At 39.3% G+C, this 21,101-nt stretch overlaps 1 protein-coding gene across 1 annotated transcript in view; it reads right to left on the minus strand.

Moving 5' to 3' along the window:
• Window positions 1–150: 150 nt before the first annotated feature.
• LOC131984603 (hippocalcin-like protein 1) overlaps window positions 151–21,101 on the minus strand; it is a 57,915-nt gene continuing 36,964 nt past the window's right edge. The window contains exons 2-5 of the mRNA XM_059349483.1: window positions 13,223–13,383; window positions 9,963–10,244; window positions 5,543–5,648; window positions 151–3,720 (exon numbers count right to left, since the gene is read on the minus strand). Of these exons, the coding sequence (XP_059205466.1) occupies window positions 3,623–3,720; window positions 5,543–5,648; window positions 9,963–10,244; window positions 13,223–13,318 (582 nt within the window). The 5' untranslated portion in view covers window positions 13,319–13,383 and the 3' untranslated portion in view covers window positions 151–3,622. The remainder of the gene's footprint in view (window positions 3,721–5,542; window positions 5,649–9,962; window positions 10,245–13,222; window positions 13,384–21,101) is intronic.

Raw genomic sequence — 21,101 nt, forward strand, 5'->3', positions numbered from 1 at the left:
CATGTTAATAACGACCTACAGTGTATCTTGACAGGCTGCAACACTCTGACAGTAATGTTGGGCTGTCAGTCCGCTCTACTCTATCTTAACGCATTCCTTACATAGCTTAAATAAAAAAAAAAACAGAAATGAGGAAACAGTCCACACGTGCAGCTTTGAAACACATAGGTATATTTCCATTTCAGGTCCAACGGAACAAACATGACATCCTCACGTGAGGTTTTCATGCAACAGAAAAATAGGAGGGAAGGAAAAGGAGGTTAGGAAGGAAGAAAGAAAGAAGGTGTATTTATCCAACACAAGGTACCAGTTCATCAGAGGCAGTGAGAATAGAAAAGGGTTAAACTGTAGTAGATCAGGGAGTAGCAACTGTTGTTCCTTATCCTACCAGCAGAAGGCAGTGACACTATAGGATCCCCAAAAGCAGAGGTGTGGCTGGTTAGGAAGCTCCTGTGCAAATGTTTGGTACAAGTTAACCTTAGTCCTAATGTCATGTGGATGCAGCTGCACCAGCACAGCTCTCACTGGTTGGTCACTTTGCCACACAATAATTCAGTTTGTGAGGTAGTGAAATGTTGGGCAACACACATTCTGGGCTGATATTGGCTGTTTTTTAAAAATTGGATATTTGGAAATCTGGTGTGACAGATGCTCATTTTGTGTTAGCTGAAGAAATGTATCTCTCTGTTATTTTTATCTCACAAACCAGACAGAGAAATAATTTTGTGCCAGGTTTTTATTCCACACCTTCTAAAATGTGTAAAGTGAAGCGTGTCTAAAGCCTCTTTATGGAGCTGCTAACCCACCTGAAATGATTAGTCTGGATTTCAATGAAGCTTTTCACTGTGCTATTTCAAAAGGATTTTCTACATAAGAATAAAAGTATGTAATAAACACTTAACGTTACAGTTGGAGCTAAATTACATGATTATATATAATTCTGGGCACTTTAATCTATAACAATACAATACATTTAATAAACTACTGATTATAAAATCTTAATCTGGGAATTAACTACAGTTGTCAGGTAAATGTAGTTTAGTAAACGGTACAATAGACAACAACTCCCATGATCCCACACTACTTTACAATGTCACAAAACTTCATCTTTTGTTATTGTATTGAATGAGAGACCCCGAGCAGCAGAAAATTACATATTGTAAATTTAAGTCCAGTAATTGAGTAAACTGTACTTAATTACATTCTAACACTTCTAACTATATCAGCCTATTAAAACCCCGGAAGAATGATTCATGAGTATCAAAAGTATGCCAGTCTACCCAACGCTTAGCTTCTTCACAAACAGAATCTGTGTCATGTTTAACCTCCAAGTAGAAGTAGGCAATAGTGATCTGACAATTGGAGACCTTAGTTGTTAATACATGGGAGGGGTGCTGATTTTGATGCACCCAGTGGCTATCTTTACATGTTCACATGGAGGCTTTTATTCTGAAGCCTGCTTTATTCAGTCAAGGCTGTGGTTTCAAACTCTGTTCCCATGCCGTTTAAACTGTTGTATTTCATTTAAACTGGATAGGATGTCATGTTTTAACAAGTTCCACTTTCTTGGTGCTTGAAATACTAAAGGAATACTTCACCCTTAAAATGATCAAATATTCACCGCGTGCTACCCCAAATTCTTGAAGAAAAAAAATATTTTCTCGCATTCCTCTGCAGTGAATGGAGAATCTGAAAATGGCTTAAAAGGGAGTACATCCTTAGTCAGTTTAAGCTTATGGAGACCAGGTTTGACAACATTAAAACTATATCGAAACATCGGTTTCAAACTCCTATGCTCAGTACTTCCCCAAAATCGTACTATTTAAAACACACTGCTTAGGTGTGCTACTCCGGACTGGCACAGACTTGTGGACTGGCTCACTAAATTTGAAAATGAGTGAAAATCAAGCAGCAACTTCCAGGCCTGAAAAGTAAGCCCAATGTGGAAGTGCCTTAAACATGCATTATTTCTAATGGCCAGCAGGGTGCGACTTCACTGGCTACAAAAAAGAGTCAATTTGGAGTAAAACAGACGATGATTTATGTGTTTTTGTCTGAAACTTATACCCATTCTTTAAGTCATTAGGGATATACTATGTTTTCAGCCCTTTTCAGATCACATGCGGTGAGTATATGGTCATTTTAAGGGTGAAGTATTCTTTTAATGAAATAAAAATTAAATCAAGGATTTCTATCAGTGCCAATGTAAACACGGTCACTGATATCTGTCAGATTACGACACACGACATGTCTGGAAACCCTGAAAAGTCGAATCGGAACAAATATCTCCTATCTCCTGAAACATGTCCCTTCATCTAACTGCTCTGTAAGCAGACTAATCCAGGAGGTAATAAAAGCATTCAGCTAGAGAGTGATGAACGAGCCCTTAGTGAATTCTCTGTCTGTCAGAGGGAAAGAGAAAGAGAGGGGGGAGGTCGGGGAAGGTTTGTCCCAAAGCAAGACAAATACTCAATAATTTCTGCCCGGTACAGTGCTGAGGAGGCTGCAGAGCTACAAAAAGATACCGCTGTGCGTTAACTGTTTTTTGTCAGTTCATAGGATCATGCAGTATAGTGACAGGTTACGACTATCTTAAGTTTACTGCTCGTTTGTTAAAGAACTTTAAAATACTTACAAATTAAGAAACAACACAACATGATAATACTGTAAAAGTTAGCCTCGAGCACACAGTGCATATTCACATGCACACACGCATTCAGACCAAATGCACAGCCATACTTTATAAACACATGGCGGCTCAAACGATATGTGCTACTGGTGCCATTGATCAAATGCATTATGGGATCCCCTTATGTCACTTTTCATAATCTTCCACTTTAACAAATCCACAAAGAGATCACTCACATTTTCTCTCTCTCTCTGTTACTGTAAACTGGAATCATCTTTAACATATCAAAGTAAAAGCACAATAATAAGAATAAAAATGAATAAATAAAACAACATGAAGGAGGAAAAAACAATATGTACAAATGAAAAAAAAAACATTTAAAATTTCAAAAATCAACAAAATGCCAGTAGATATTAATAAAAAGCTAATGGGATCTTAGGCCTTCTTTTTCTCAGCGAAAGATCATATAGCAGTAAAATCCCAATAACCCCCCAGACCCCACCACCCTTTCAGATCAGACCAGGAAGCTACGCTACATAATACTGCCTTTCAATGCCAGAAAGTGTGCACCATACATGAAGACAAACTTCATCTTATGATATACATAGACGTACAGTATATACATGATGTACATGTGTGTTGAGGACAAACTGAGAAATCCCCACCCTGCAAAAATCCGCACTTTGTCACCAGCTCTCTGGAAATCCGCCGTTCCAGAGAGAGAGAGAGATTCGGGAACATTAGCGGAAGCCACTGATCATTAAATGTATGCATGTCCCTTCGGTTTTCCCAAATATAAAAATGAAAGTAAAACGACACTGATGGCTTTTCTTATCCTCCTTAAAATCCCTCCTCCATCCTCGCACACAACAACGAAAAAAAAAAGATATATGAGAGACGAGAACCATCATGCATTGATTTGAGTGACTGTTTCGATAGCAACAGAGAGGGTGAGGAAGAAAAGGGTTGTAGCAGGGCGGCGGCGGGGGAGGTTCAGAACTGGGAGGCCGAGCTGGGGTCGCACTGGAGTAGCCGGACGATGGAGGGGTCGCTTTTGGCACCTTTGATAAACTCCTCCAGGGACAATTTGCCTACAGGGTAGACAGAGGGGGAAAAAACAAAGGAAAAAGCCTTTATTTTGAAGGAATATGACCTTTGCAACATGAAACAGTAAGAGGAAAGAAACACTGAAATAAATTATTTTATGAATTCTTCTAGTATCCAAAGCACTTTTATTTTACGCCTTTTAATTGGGATCACATGAGCTGAACTACTGAACAAATTCATACAAATATCTAGGCCTCTGTTCTACAAATAAGCCCACATACACACATATGTGACAACATGCAAATGAGGCATTGTGATGGTGTTGCAATAAATCCATGTGATGTGAGTTGCAAAAGTCTATCAGCACTCTAACTATGGGTTGGGTGAGGGATTTTAGATCATTAGTGTCAGCTAAGAGTAAAGAGCAGAAGGTTAAAACGCATGGACTCAACAGGAGCGCTATGTTCCCAGGATCCCTTGTTCCCCAGTTCAGTATTCTGTTAACATACATCAAGCCTCCTATTGTGTTCCAGTCAAATGTGACTTGTTTCAAGTTAAGTTATTTCATAAATATTATCAAGGAAATCTTTTTCAGGCTCACATTATGTGTTATATAGAAATGGGAAAAATAGGACCCTGAGAACATGGGACTCTAAGAACATAGGACCATGGGAACATGGGACTCTGGGAACATATGTCCTTGAGAACATGGGACCTTGGGAACATGGGACCCTAGGGACATGGTACTGAGAACATGGGACTCTGGGAACACAGGACCATGGGAACATGATACTGAGAACATGGGACTCTGGGAACATAGGTCCTTGAGAACATGGGACCTTGGGAACATGGGACCCTAGGGACATGGTACTGAGAACATGGGACTCTGGGAACATAGGTCCTTGGGAACATAGGACCCTGGGAACATGGGACCCTAAGAACATAGAACCCTGGGGACATAGAACCCTTGGAGCATAGGACCCATAGGACATAGGACCCTGGGTACATAGGACTCTAAGAGCATAGGATCATGGGAACATGGGACTCTAAGAACATAGGATCATGGGAACATGGGATTCTAAGAACATGGGACCCTGGGAATATGGTACTGAGAACATAGGACTCTAAGAACATAGGACCCTGGGAACATGGGATTCTAAGAACATAGGATCATGGGAACATGGGACTCTAAGAACATAGGACCCTGGCAACATGGGACTCTGGGAACATAGGACAATGGGAACATAGGACCATGGGAACATAGGACCCTGGGAACATGGGACTGGGAACATAGGACCCTGGGAACATGTATGCCCAGTTGAGATTTGATATTTTGCCATTTAACATTGAAACTGGACTGTTTGTTAGTCTAGAAGAAGAACAGTGAACTTGTTAAATTTCCCAACAATATGGAAAACACATTATTTAAATGTTTTCCACTGTCCTTCTTACTGGAAAGTCTCACAGAGTGAGGCAGCTATTCACATGGGAAATATTTCAATTGGCTTCTTACTTGGAAAAACTCTGGGAGATGGAAAAAAGACCCTTTATCAGCTTGAACTTTAGGCTAGTAACACTTCTTTCCTTTCTGCTAGTATTCAGTGTATTATTAACTTTCCACGTAAATCTGTTCCTTGTAAGTGGAAGAATATCTAATGTTGGGGACTTTTTATTGCATATGAGTATTGTGTGTTATATTGTATTATGGATATATGAAAAAACTAACAATATGCAGTCCCAAGTTCTCATAAAAATCATGTTTCCAGTAGAATGAGCACATTTCAAAGATTATCATCATAATCTATCACATTCCTCCCCCTCTCTGCAGCATATTCACCAATCCATGTTGCCATTTCCTCCTCTCACCATCATTATTGAGGTCCATTTGTCTGAAGATCTTATCCGTCCTCTTCTCCGGCGTGGATTCATCCTCTGGCATCTTCATCACGGATGACACCATCTTGTAGATGGCCTGATAGACGGAGCGAGGGAGTGAGCGAGAGAAGGAGAGAGACAGAGTTGGTTGGGTGGGGGTGGTACAACAGAAAGATAAGTGAATTCCAGCCAGCAGGGAGCCATTAAAGAGACTCAGCAGGAGAGAACTAAAAACACAAGTCAACTGAAAAATAAAGTCACTGTAGGTTTCAAGATGCTGATAAACACTCTCTGAAGTCTGCGTGATTCACTGACATTTGTTACTCTGATGCTGAAGCTGCCAGCTTGTCCACAAATTCCCACGCAGGCTCTATAAAACCACGCCATCATACCAGAGTGACACAGATCTCATGTGCCAGCACGGTGGGGGGAATAAGGGGGGGCTTACAAGCAGAGCTTATTGTATTGATCTGATACATTTTTATCTGTTGACCGATATGAGTGCCTCCCGTCCCCTGACAGCATTAAATTAACCTCTGGAAGTGAGAAGCTCTGAGTATCAGCTGGCCTCAAACGTTGATCCACAATCAGCATACGTGCTCATTAAATCTTCTCCACTGGGAGCACAGGGTGTAAAACTGACTCTAGATCACGGCTGCACCCTCAGAAGAGATGGTAACTTGCACGAATAAGCCCTCTGGGCTCTTTGGTACAGGCTGTAAAACTTTATCTGCTGCACTATAAAATGAGACTTCATATCTTCTTCTGAAAAAGATGTCTAGCTGAGTGTTTATTGGAAAATAAAGAAACTGTATAGCAAAAGACAACAAGGCAGGCAGCCTCTCACATTCTCTTGCTTTCTATTTTTTTGCTCATGTGGCTGGATGTGACACGAAGAAATTGATTTCAAAATGCATCAGTCAATCAAACGAGAATAATGGTTATAAAGCATTGTATTAATTGATATCTAACAGGACAATAAAAACAAGTCATATCTATCCCTTTAGGTATGTGAGAATAAGAATATCTCCTAACAAGTTGTACTTTTGGTAACGCTTTATAATAAGGTCCTTAATAACCATTAATTAACAAGTAATAAGGCATTGTTCTCGCTTTAGATCCGGTAGTTGCAAAAAGCATAGTTAACTTATAGTTAACTTATAATAGATGAGTAATAAAGTATATTTTAATATCAATAAGCAAACAAAATAAGATTAATAAAGGCATGGCAAAGACATAATGGGTGGGTTATGGGTGTTTGTAATGCCATTATTAACAGTTATATACGAAGACGAAAAGGAAGGACATTTTCACTATCATTTTTTTTTTTTTTTAAACTCTTGTTTTTATTTTTATTTCAGCTAACGAAAATGTTTTTTGAACTGTAGTTTTCATTATTTCGTTAGTTTTCGTTAACTATTATAACCTTGCCATGAAGTTGGAATATTTTTGTTTTCAGACACAATCTGCTGTGGTTTCAGTTTCATAGTGATATGTTTGGAATAGATGAATAATAAAGTTTTGAGAAGATACACACTTTATCTGTCAAGAATAAATCACATTGTCACTATCATTTTATCGAAAGAGGTAAAAAATACTTTATTCCAACTCCTTATTTATTGCCCATTTTCACAGGGTGACTTTATAAATTATTCATATATAATTTTACAACATTTTCCTTTCTCTATATTTTTGATACATTTTAGGAACAGGCCATTATATCAGATTAAGTCTAAACCTTTTATCCTTCTGAACCTCAAGCATTTTCAGGGTGGTTTTGCTCCTTTCCTATCTTACTCACTCTGGTTATTTCAATGAATTTTTGTCGTGACTGCTTGTCTCACTGCACTGTTGCACTGGGGAGCTCAGAATTTAATGCTTTTACAGGATCTGGTTAGTTCACACATTTCAGTTTTTTAGAAAAAGCGAGATAAAAAAGTTAACTTTATACTGACATATCGATATTTAAGCTTATACTTGGCTATCTTTTTTTGATGGAAACGTTCCTCAGACATCATTTGCACCTGCATCTTAAATTTGAAAGCCTGATAACATCTATTTTTACAGTTTCTGACTATGATAAATGGTGTAATTTTGCCGTTTTTTAAAAATAAAACATGCCTTAAAAGCCCCTGACACGTCTATAATTAGAGTATTTAGAGTGAGGATATGGTCAAGCCATCATATAGGACAAGCTCTCTCTCTCTCTCTCTCTCTCTCTCTATCTATCTATCTCTGTATGATGACACAATGGGCCCCTCCTCTCCGATCCAACGGTGCGTAACCTCAATGAGCTTGAGGATAATCCCAGTATTCTGCACACTCAGGGATAAACTCTGTTAAATTTAACTCGCTAATCTGTGAGAACCCAGCACATACACTGCAAACACACACACACACACACACACACACACACACACACACACACACACACACACACACACAGCAGCAGCATCCTCAGTCCAATATCTTGACATATGATACTATCTTCTCTTTAAGAGTGACAGAATTACATACAGCACTAATGTAGTACTTTACTTAACAGCTTTCATGCAACTGTTGCCTGTTCCAATACCGCAGTCAACACATTAGTATAAGTATGTCTTTTAGAGTCTTCGCATAGATGAATGTTGTAATACATAACAATAACAGTGATAATTAAAGTGAGTGTTTACCATAAGTGCTCTCTGTCTATTCCAGTCCATTCAGACGTCTATTTAAGTTTGGAAAAAGCACAGATAAGTCTGGTAACAATGGGATTTATGATATAACTTTTGGATCTTCTGTCATTACATATGTGCTATATTAAAAATGTGACAAATAGTGGGGATCCTCTTGTTAGTGGTTTGTGCCCATAAATTGTATAAAAGAAGTAGACATAGTCACCATGATGTCACAAATTGGGTGTTGACCACCGTTTGTAGCCATTTCAGTCATTGCCACCTTTTTTGGAGCCAGAAGTGACCAAATTTGGACAAGAGGGTGGATTTGACTGAAAACCAGAGGACACAATGCATGGCCTATACGTGGACTTGGCTGCTTCTAGGCCCTTGGAAGTGGCTGCTAACAAAGTCAATTTTCATATATTTTACTCAAAATCGGATCAAAATTTTGAGTCGAATCTCGCAACACCATATGTATGAAACAAAGGTAGGGAATACTTGACCACCTCTGTTATTTAGGGGAAAATAGTCTCTTTCTACACGGTAGCCCATAAAGTTAGAATGTTTTTGTTTTCAGACACAATCTGCTGTGGTTTCAATTTCATTGTGATATGTTTGGAAGAGATTGGGAGAGATAATACCGTTTTGAGAAGATATACACTTTATCTGTCAAGAATAAATCCCATTGTCAATAATTTCATCAAAAGAGGTAAAAAGTACTTTATTCCAACTCTGTATATATTGCACAATTTGCAACATTTTCCTTTCCCTATACTTTTTGATATTTTTAGGAACAGGCCATTATATCAGCATATTTTACTCAAAATCGGATCAAAAGTTAGAGTTGAATCTAGCAAGACCATTATTTCATTTTGAAAACATTTACTGATGTAATAAATCAAGTGAGAAGTAAGGTAATTTCCTCATAGACTTCTACACAATCGTACTTCTTCTTTGAAACCAGTCGCCCCCTGCTGTCTATTAGAAACAACGCTTGTTTATGTCACTTCCACATTGGCTTCACTTTCCACGCTACATTTACACTTAGGCAGCTTTATATATTGATCTTTTTTTTCTAAAGAAACATGTATTTATTTAGTTTTGGTATTAACAAATATACATTGTAACAATACATGAAGTACTCTTGATTGATTTGAAAATAAATCTGATCTGTTTTTACAAATCAAGTTAAGATTATGACTCAACAGGGGCAAAATCCTTCTGTGGCTCTGGAGGAGTCCCCTAAAGTCTGAGGAAGTAACCCTGATGATGTAATTGAGGTTATCTTAGCTAAGTCACCATATTTCCTATCTGTTTAGAAGTAAAAAAATGTAATAAGTTAAATCAGGACTAAAAACACTATTGTTTACTGCAGCGTACTCTTAACTTTAACACTTATCTGCTCTACTCTACTGCCCTTACTTTTTAACTGTGCAATGTTTGACTTGTGCTTTTTATTATTTTATCTCTTTTTTTAATCCTGCTGTATCTTATTTTATCCTATTTATATTTTTTTTCTATTTCCCTGTTTTAATTGACTGTTTTTACTGTTTTCAATTATGTCTTGCTGTTTTTAATGTGTATGTAAAGCACTTTGAATTACCTTGTGTTGAATTGTGCTATACAAATAAACTTGCCTTGCCTTGTACCAGGCCAGAGATGAAACATCTACCACAAACAAAAAATGAAAAATACTTCATATCTTTTCCCCCCAACCAAACGTTATTAACCCAGAGTCCCTTGCTCACCTGTACAATCTCCAGCATCTCATCACGGCTGATGTACCCGTTTCCATCCAGGTCATACATGCTGAAGGCCCATTTCAGCTTCTGCTCCAGCTTGCCCCGTGACGTGACGCTCAGGGCGATGATGAACTCCCGGAAGTCTATCGTCCCGTCGCCGTTCGTGTCAAACGTTCGGAAGACGTGCTCAGCGAACTTGGACGCGTCACCGTAGGGGAAGAAATTGGCGTAGATTTTCTTGAACTCCTCCACATTCAGGGTTCCACTGGGGCAATCCTTCAAAAAACCCTGAAGAAAAGACGACACGAAGCGAGGCACGGGTGACAAAAAGTCACTTCAGGCCAATGTTTACATCTCTATGATACAAGTTTCACACCAGCAGACCGAATCAATCCCTTTCAAAGCCAGTTGGAGCAATCAGGAATCACATTTCTGTGACAAAACTTTGGCCAGTAAATGTTTCATTCATGTAACTCTTCACTTCAAGAAACCCTTTTTGAAAAGACGCTTATATTGGAGCAGTTCTATCTTCTTTTCAAGGAGTCACATTTGATAAAGCTGTATTGTGCCGAAAAGAAAGGGGAAGTAAAAGTCATGTCAGTCCCATCCATTGTTCGGCAAGAATACATCTCTTTTTTTTTTTTTTAAAGGCCTTTAAGATAGAAGCCGAGAGGTGACAGAGTCATTGTCCCACTTTGAAGGCTGGAATTACTTTTTCATCATCATATCAAATATCTTCTAAGAGTGAAGGTGCAAAGTCAACACGGTTCTGTTCCTAATCAAACTTTTTCTTCATTTACCAGTGTCTGTGACATTTTAAAAGAGAGCATCGCAACCTTTCTTAAATCTATTTGCAAATAAACTCTTCAGAAAGGACAAGCTGGATAACTTCTCAGAGACCTTTGGCACATCGACATCCTGCGGAATATACTATATAAAGTTGATATGATACCTCCAGCATCCTTTAATCTGCTGAGAGTGAAAACCATCATGACCACTGTCAGTGTGAAGAGACCCGGGGTCAGTGAGGCTTAATAAGTCACAGGTCAAGGAGGTGATGGTTTAACATGTACAGCTCTTATTCGGGACAGCTCACACAGCTGTTCCATAGGTTTAATCCATGCATTAAGCCATACAGCCATTACAAACACACTATCCACCCACATAAGATGAGATAACCCTTGCAGGTCAGGTCACTGTGGCACCTCATCATGCCAGAGCTTAACAGATTGAGAGCAGGTGGTGCTGTGCCTTATACCGAGACAAACATTGTCCCATTCAAGGCTGCCGTAACTGTTACAGATTACAGCTGCAACATAACAGTATGGACCAAGAAAGTCCACAATAACTTAGGATACGTTCAGACTGCTGGCAAATCCGATTTGTTTTTCAAATCAGATCTTTAGACAGCCTGTCTGCACTGTTATTTGCAAGTGATCAGATCGGATTTGTGTGTGCGGTGATGACCAACATGTCTGCATGGGGCATCAGTAGCTATGTAGCTACACTAGTAGCTAGCAAGCTAAAATGCACGCAAATACATTTAAAACAACATCACAGAACTATTTTACCTATAAATTGCAGCATCAAGTTTATGCACTGCAAAACAGGGGTGTCTCAAAACAAGATTTTAAGCGTACAACATGCTTATTTCTAGATTTAATAATCTTAATTTAAGAAATCTTTTCAAGTGAAATTATCTGTCCATGCAGCAAGATCATTTCCCTCATATTTAGTGTTTTTATCTTGTTTTTAGACACCCCTTTTTTTGCAGTGTGTTGATGCTACACTGACTAGTAGTGAGGAGAATTGTGCTTGTTTGTAGGAGAAAAAAATAAAGATAGGAGGAATTTTTTTTTGATTATGCAGTTTCGAGAATAAAGTTGAAATGTCAAGTAAAGTTGAAATACGATTTTGAGAAAAAAGTCGAAAATGACAAGAATAGAGTAAACTTTTTGTGTTGGGTAAAGTTGAAAAGATATTCACAGATTGGTTGTTCCCGTGTCGATGAGTCATCAGAGGAATATTGTTTTAGAGAAACAACAGTTAGGTAGACTGCAAGCTACAACCTGATTTTCATCAATTTCATAAAATGAGCAATAACCACAATATTTAAGGTTGTAGTAGAACTAAAATCCCCCTACACATAAATCAGCTATTCTTAATAGTAGTTACCACAATTATTGTTTTGGGAAAATCTGCTTTTATGTAATTCGTGTTAGATTTTAGACTTATATTAGACATATTGAGGAAAATCAGGTTGTAGCGTGCAGTCTACTTTACCAAACTCAAAAATTTTCTCAACATTTTGACTTTTTATTCCTCCTACCTGGCCCTAATCCTCATCCATACCCAATGGACAGAAAGCTTCTAGAGTAAAGCTAACTGCTATTTGATGCTAAATGTAGCTGTTGTTAGCTAGCTTAGTTAGCCGTGCTCCCAGGACTGCTCATCAGGGGAGTGTTGGTGTTTACACTGTCAGCAAAGAAGCTTTGGACTGCTGGAAGGAGGAGGTTTTTTAAGCAGAAGGGCGAAGGAAACGCTGGCCCAGTGTCACTGGTGTTGTACTAGAACCGAAGCACAGATCCGGTTCAGCAGCCACTGCAGACATCATGGCAGGTGTGGTGATATCTGACTAGTATTTATGGTGTGCAACATTTGATTGTGGCTTGAAAAAAACAAAGATAAAACTAGAGTTGACTTAAATTTGGTTTGAAATACAACTCCAACTGAATGCTAATGTTGCTTCACCACATTATTAAGTTAACACAGTATGTTAATGTTAACAGCTTATTCAACTGGGGTCATCCCTATGTTCTCCTGGACCTATGTACCGTCGCATGGCCCACCTTAGCTCAAGCAGCCCAAAACTTAAATTTGCACAGCAGCTACTTTCTGGTTACTTTGCAGTTCATTTTTTGGCTTTTTAAGTAGGGTTAGGGTTAGGGTTAGGCCTATTTGCCATGGAACCCTTTTTGGGAAAAGCGGGGGAAAAGGGTCCTATGTTCCCCAGTCTCATACAAAGAGGAGAACATAGGACCCGGGGAACATAGACACACTTCCGTCCAACTGGCCTGAGAATCAATGAATGTTGGTTTACCTAACAACTGAAATACCACAATGTTGAAATACATGCTAAATACAGATAAAGTTGATAAACTTTCAACTAATTAGCTCATTTTAATTACTGAATTTGTAGCAGTTGAGTTAGTAGACTTGGTACAACCCAATAATATCCAGCTCCTGTGTACAAAATATCCACGTACCTTGTACCACTCCTGCAGCTCGTGGTCGGAGAACTCAGTATTCTCTCGGAGGTCCTGCAGCATCTCTGGCCGCAGCTTGCTGTTCTGTTTCCCCATGACAACGGGACAGGTTACCTTGACAACAACAGTGACTATAGCACTAGCCAGGCCGCTATTCCCACCTGTCAATCAGAGACAAAGAAACAGGAGGTCAGCAACAATTAACCAGATAAAAGGATGACCTCTTGTGACAAATGGGAAGTGAAATACAGTTGGTCAGCACTCAGCAACAGATAAAAAATATCTCTCTCTGGCCAGCTGCAATACACAAATTAAATCAGCACCAAACATCAGAAAAATAACACAAGGCTGTTTCCTACAAGATGTTGACAAACTGACAACATGACTTTCTCTGATCACACAATTCAGATTTTTTTTAATTAAATCAAAGCGAGCCTTGACAGTATTGTGTCACAATCCCCTTGACACGAAATGTTATGCAACGCCACCAGTCTTCTAACTGCTGCATCACATTCGCAAAACGTTAAATAATCCTGAACACACCCGTGACGTCAAGCGCTAGCCCACTGATCACATTTATAGGTTTATCTGGCCAGCTGTGTGTTTGTGTGTCAAATCAGCTGTGTGTTGTGTGTGTGTGCCCAGATCTCCTAATCTTCATCTGAGCTCATCCTGCCTGACAAAACACGATTTCAGGGTGCAGCTACGTAATGACACCGTCACTATGACTCTACAATTACCTTCAAATGCCATTTAAGGTTGTTTTGATGGAGATCAATGGGGCAATTCATTGAAAAAATAAATCAATTTTTAATGGATTATATACATGTTATACATTGTGGTAAAGGGATAACAACCCCTCAAAACTGAAGATTGTGAAAACAATAATTTAAACTTTAAAATTAAGGTGAAAATTCAGGCATGGTTTTCAGTGTTGATCACATCTTAATGACCATTAAGTTCTTTTAAAAATACCATTTGGAACTGAATTGAAGATTTTTCTAAGGTACAAGTTAGGGGTTGATGTAATGTTGACATTAAGAGGATTTTAAACACTGCATATTATCGATAAAAATAACTAAATAAATGACTATTTTTCCATCAATATTTTTTTGTTTGGGGAGAACACTTGAACTTGCAACTGAATGAATAATGTAAAATTATTTTGAGGTACAAATTAATCGGCACATGCAATGTTATTTGTTATATTTTAAAGGTCACATATTGTAAAGAGTGAAATTTTAATGTATGTTTGATCATAAAGCAGGTCTACATGCTGTGTCAATACTGTGAAAGTATCAAAACGCTTAATTCACAGAAAAATACACAAAGCCTGTATTCAGAGACTGTGCCTTTAAACAAGCTGTCAGGACTTCTGTGAGGTTGTGATGTCACAACTGTACGATATATAAGTAGAAAGTGTTGCTATAATGCCGTTACAGTCATTCCCCGGCTGCAATGAAGGCGCAGAGATGCTGAGAGGGCAGATGTGGAAGACTTGGAAACACTGACCAATCAGAGCAGACTGGCCTTTTTTCAGGAGAGAGGTCTTAAAGAGACAGAGGGTGAATACAGATATATTAAGACAGACAGTATGAGAGACATAATGTGTTTTTTGAATATTAAGGCATGTAAACATATTCTAGCAGAAACCCGTAATACAAAAATGAACCTGAAAATTAACATAATATGTCTCCTTTAAAGGATATTTACCCCTAAGAACTTCCTCCTCCCAGCGGTCTAAAGCTCCTGTACTAGTGGTGTAAACACCACCACTACCATGTTGCTCTGAGCTTCGAGTTCTGGCAGCACGCTTAAATGAGCGAACTAGCTGACAGCAGCTACAGTTAGCAGCAGTAAGTGGTTGGCATTACTTTAGCAGCAAATAAAGCTTCCTGTCCATCAGGAAACCAAGTACATGACTTATGAAAGTTGGTCAGTGGCTAATTACACCGACAAATTTGACATCCGTGAATATATTTACCTGAATCTTCCATATCTATGAGGTCCATAGACCAAGCGCACTATCCTCTAGCCCCGACTCCCAGCTGCTCATTATCAGAGTCATTCACATGAATAGAGGAAGGAAAATACCTCTGGAGTCGCAATTAATGAAGTTTACTGTTTTAATGTTTTAAATTGGGGCTATTAACCTGATGATTCATCACATGTACAATATAACACCATGGGAAAGTATTTTTGTGCTTGACAGACTCAGATGACTGACCCAACAGTGATTTCATGGTTTGGCCACTGTGTCAAATGTGCTTCAAAGCCTGGCATTGTGTCTGGGGACTAGGATGGCTCTCACATTATGACCACCATTGATTCCACTTTTTACTTTGGAAGAGAGAAAATATTGCTTGTTTTTCATGAGTAACATAAGCTCACTTTAAGCCATTTATATAATCCTGATTTGAGGAGTTAATACCTTAATACTGTTTGGAAAATGTACTTCGTTTTCACCAGAAAACAACAACAGTATGTTTTCAGGGTTGAATTAAGGATTAATATGTGGTATTTTAGGGGATCATAGTGCATGTAGAGAAAAAGAGCAACAAACTTGAGCTTGTTAACTTTGCTCCCCTGCACTAGACGGCTAATTATCCAGCGTTCCGCCATCAAAGTAGTTGCCTCTATGTGTGTGTATGTGTGCGAATTGTTATTTAAATTACAGTATCACAGGAACCGAGGAGACTTGGCCAACCTCGCTGACCTCCAGTCTCTGCTCAGTCATGCTTGTTAATTATACCAACAACTTATAGTTTATGTGAAAGAGAAAACAAACACGGGTTACTTTTGTGTTTATATGAACTTAAGAAAGTCAAACAGTACGAGTGACGCATAAGAGGTGGACGGTGTGGGTGTCCCAGGTCTTTATTGCTGCCCGGTGAGAGCTTCACATATGCAGAAACAAAACCCACTCACCCAATTGTCTCTTTACTCAGTTAATAAAATGAGCCTGATATTAAGTCCCTCATCCTGAAGCCGTTAGACTAAATGATTGTACAATGACAGTAATGCTTGTAGCCAATTCCCAGGCTACTGAAGGGGGAACTCTAGCTATCAATTATGATTCCCTCTCCTCCATTTGGGGGACCGCTGCACACTATAAGGATTAGGAAACCATATAATGGCATTGTGCCATGTGGCATAAAAATGCAGCTTTTATCCAAACTAGTTGTGATCATGAAAAAAAGTATATTTTTTTCCTCCAAAAATGCAAGAAAATGCCAGGTCCTATCATTATTTGTGTCCCCTTAAAATGACAGTACACTTTAATTTTCTTGGCTTGAATTATTTTACAATTATGTCTTTACTTTTACTTGCTCTTACTTTTTTCTCTCGTGTCTTCATGTGAAATTTCCACCTAATGTGGCAGAATTGGTATACCACCCAGCACAGCTTGGTCCGACTTTAGCCCCATACATAATTTCAGGACATGGCAAGCACAAATTAATGTCTCCTCGAGGAATAATTGACTGGGGTCTGCAGTGCTGAGAGCTATATGTGAAATCAGTATGTCTCGCTATAAAACAGTAATTTGTGTGTTTTAGTCGAGCAGGCAGAGAACAGACAGAGTGCACCGCTGTGTCTCAGATAAGTGTTTAGAAAACACACACCCGTCATACGCGCATTGACGCAAATACTTTTTAGTACCTGTAGAGATTAATAATAGCCGCCCACGTTGTCCAATTGTCATTTGGAGAACACAGCCACGAAACAGTCTGTACCTCTCTGCATGTGTGTGTGTGTGTGTGTGTGTGTGTTTGTCTACGTGTGGGTTAGAGGTGAAGAAGAAGAATAGCTTGGAGGAAAGGATGAGATTTAATTGGAGAGATAAAGGTTCGCTAATTAAAGCAGCTAATGCTTCCTGATGACACACAGACATACAGAGCAAACCATCACCCTAATTGGCTTGGAGCAATAGTGAATAGAATAGGTGAATACAAAGGAAAAGAAAGAAGGTAGAAAGTAAGAAAAAGCATGAAAGGGCTTTTCTCACAAACATTGCACGCTGTATTTACAAATGTAAATATATGGGTGAAATCATAGCTTGCACGTCAAGCGACTCATTTGCCACCCACTGATAAAGACTATGTGATATGGTTGAAAACTATCATTAGTAACATTGGTTCTTGAGTTGTCAAAGGACTATTACTATAATTGACTCCCTGTGTCTTGCCCCCACCAGGGTGGTGAGAAACTTAGTGGTGATGATTGATGACCAACTCATCTTTTCCAGTCATGTCACCAGTTGCCCGGTCATGCCGATTTGCACTTTACAACATCAGAAAAATCAGGCCTTACTTAACTCAACATGCTTCTCAACTGACACAAGCTGTTGTCATCTCTAAACTTAACTTCTGTAACGCCCTCCTGACCGGCCTGCCAGCCTGCACAGTGAAACACCTTCAGATGATCCAGAACGCGGCGGCAGGCCTGGTCTACAACTGGCCAAAAAGGTCACATGTCACACCGCTGCTCATCGAGATCCACTGGCTTCCTGTTGCAGCTCCCTCTACTTTTAAAAAGAGTACCTTCTCTCCTAATACCACACCACAACCCTACTCCTGAAAGAATTGTCACTAGCACTTATTGCTGCACTAATGGCTCTTATTGCACTATACCTTGATTGTTTCCCTTTTTCTGTAAGTCACTTTGGATAAAAGCTTGAAATGTAAATGTATTTCCAATGTAATGAATGCACTTCTTTTCAAATCCAGTTTGTGACAACACAAGGTCTTAGACATCTTTAGGAAGTATTTATGCACAATTCAAACAAGTTGATCAACTGGCAGAGCAACCATTGCTGATGTGAACTAACCAGCACTATCCAGTGCTACCCTCAGACTGTTAAAAAGAAGTGGACGAAGCTGCCAGGTCTGACAAGTGAATCCAATTGCAAAAGTGTCTGAAAGCTGCATTCTTTCTAATGACCAGCAGGGGGCGACTCCACTACTTGAAAAAACAACTCTGATTGTATAAAGTCTAGCAGGATGACCGTATTTCTTACTCAGTTTATTACCTCAGTAAAAATCCTCCGTTGCTATGACCACTGAGTTAGCTTCAGCCAAAGTTAGAGGTGTATGTGTCAACGCCACCATTGGTGAAGATACTTATATAGTGTCGTGGGCGGAGTTATAATAAGGAAGATCCAGTGCGTCATTGAGCCATGATTTTAGACACGCCCAAAACATCCTGAACACAGAAATGAAGACAAACCAGCACAGAAAATCCACTTGTTTTATATAGTTTATGTTACTACGGCTAATTAGCAACATAAACACAATGGTTTGCTAGCTTACCGGTTAAGATAATTAAGTTACTAAACTGACCGGAACATACAAGGAAAAAGTTGTTGATTCATTGCAGAGATGAATGATGCTTGTTCAGTGTCTAGTTTGAGTAGAAAACAAATTTGCTTCCATAAGACCTCCAACATGTCTCAAGAGGAGGTATTTAATCACCTGACAGCCCTCTACATGTTTTAACAAAGCCCCCAGAGACCACATCACTGAAAGTGACAGTGTATCCTGACAGGCAAGCAGCCAGTAGGCCTACTCCCCACTAGCTACAACCACACAACAATCCTATTTTAACACGCTGACCTTTTCATTGCACTTACCACTCACTCTCTCCCCTCCCCTAAGCTTTTTTTCTTCAACTCAGATACTATCTGTAAAAGCTCCCCACATGCATCCCTCTAGGTCTGAGAGTCACAGAATAGTAAAAGTGATTCACTGTGTTTTAATCCCTCTGAGGCCCCCAAAACCCAAACCCGGCTTCCAATCCCTTCGTACCATCCATCTATCGTTCATCCCTCCATCCTGAGGCACAAATCACTAATCCATCTCTTCAGTCTAAGTGCCCAGTGCTTGTTAGTTGTTGTTGTCCAAACCCCGTCATAAGTCGATGCACGCACACATGCTGAACACTCACCATACACAGACTGTGCCCCTTGAACATCTGTTCCAGAGCTACTAAGCGGGTCACCAACCTCTGGGCTGATGATCCCAGCACGGAGGAGAAAGGAGGGAAAGACAGAGGACGGAGAGAGACAAAGACATGCAAGAAAATGATGTAACACCAAAGGTAGAATCATAGAGGGAAAAGGAGTGAAGGTGAGAGAAAATCAGATCCAAGGATGAGAGGTGCTTCCGTTGACAAATAGTGCTATTAGGGTGGTAGAAAATATTTCCCTTAAAGTCTTACATGTGAGATATCTGTGTCTGACAAGAGAGTATTTCCTGTAGCATTATCACATTTGAGTCACAGACCATTTTTTATTACAGATAAATCTCTGAAAATCTTTTTAAAACCCAGAAAGTAATTTCACAGCCCTCACCACAAGGAATTTTGATGCTAAACAAGATTTAAAACCAATTTTCCAAGTTCTATCTCCCTGATTGAAAAAAAGAAAAAAAGTGCTTCTCTGTATCGTATTAGTTAGTAATACTGCTATTCTACAGGGAGTTTGATGGAGGGTTTTTGTCATTGTGTGTAGTGATAAGATGTGTTAGCTTGATGCAGGGGCTAGTGACATGGAGAGCCAGCTAGCCTCCACCTAAAGGCACGAAATGAGACTCTAAAGTTAAGTTGGTTTACCTGTTCTTAACTGGCTTTCCCATCCCTACGTTCCCTGGGTCCAATGTTCCCCGTTTTTCCCAAAAAGGGTCCTATGTTCCCCTGTAGAAATACATACCGGGAAGCATAGGACCCTTTTCCAGAAAAATGGTCCTATGTTCCCCACAATCTATCAATCTTTACGGTAGACTCTCAGCATGGCCAGCAGGCCTACAGTCTCATGGCCCACCTTAGCTCAAGCAGCACAAAACTTAAATTTGCACAGCAGCTACTTTCTGGTTACTTTGCAGTTTATTTTTTTGGCTTTTTAAATCTAGGATTAATCATGTTTGTATATTCCTACCCCTAATCATTTTGTCTTGCATCAAGGCTTAGCTTTTTCCTTTTAGGGTTAGGTTATTTGCATTTGCGCGTCAAACAGCAAACAGCAAACAGCAAACAGCAAACAGCAAACAGCTATTTGCCATGGAATTTGGCAGTAATGGTGGAAAAAGTAACAGACCCTTTTTGGGAAAAGTGTCCTATGTTCCCCAGTTTCATACAAAGAGGGGAACATAGGACCCAGGGAACATAGACACGCTCCCCTCATGTTAATCCCTTGTACGCCTGCATTCAGGAATTTCCTTGTTTAGCTAATGAGCGTGGTTAACGTTATGCTAGCTGGTAATGGTCAGTAAATCCAAACAGTAAAAACGTTCACTAGCTTCTTTTGGGTACATTTAATGAACCTAAAAACACAATGTCCTTGATGTGAGCATGCAGACGTGCGAGCAAGCAGGTGTCAGTTCTACGCAGAGCACCGGAACAAAAACACTAACAGTATTATAATACCATCTGAAACACTCAGTGGTTTCTGTGGCATGAAAAATACCCTATTTTAAACACAGAAACAGCCAAATGGGGGCATATGGAGCCTTGTTCACCATCAAATGTTGACTGAGCGATCGGATCTTTATGTGTCTTATACCTATATTTAAAAGTGTCGACTTGTGATTGGATCACCAATGACAACTAGACATCTTAATGCCAGGTCTGAACAAGGCTTCTTTTAGACTAGTAGAAACTAGAGTCACACAATGGTAAATGTGATAACTATGCAGAAAATAAAATTTTTGTGGATTTTTCCCCCACTCTGATGGAGTTTCTGATGTCTTTATAAATATCTCGAAAACTTCAGTAAAACTCCTGTGTTCTTCAACTTTTTGAAAAATACATTTTTTCTTCTCAGAAAACAGATGATTAAGTAGGTCTGTGACTTGTAATGACAACATGTGATGGTATCCGAAATTAC

The sequence above is a fragment of the Centropristis striata genome, chromosome 14 (assembly GCF_030273125.1).
Source record: "Centropristis striata isolate RG_2023a ecotype Rhode Island chromosome 14, C.striata_1.0, whole genome shotgun sequence".
NCBI lineage: Eukaryota > Metazoa > Chordata > Actinopteri > Perciformes > Serranidae > Centropristis > Centropristis striata.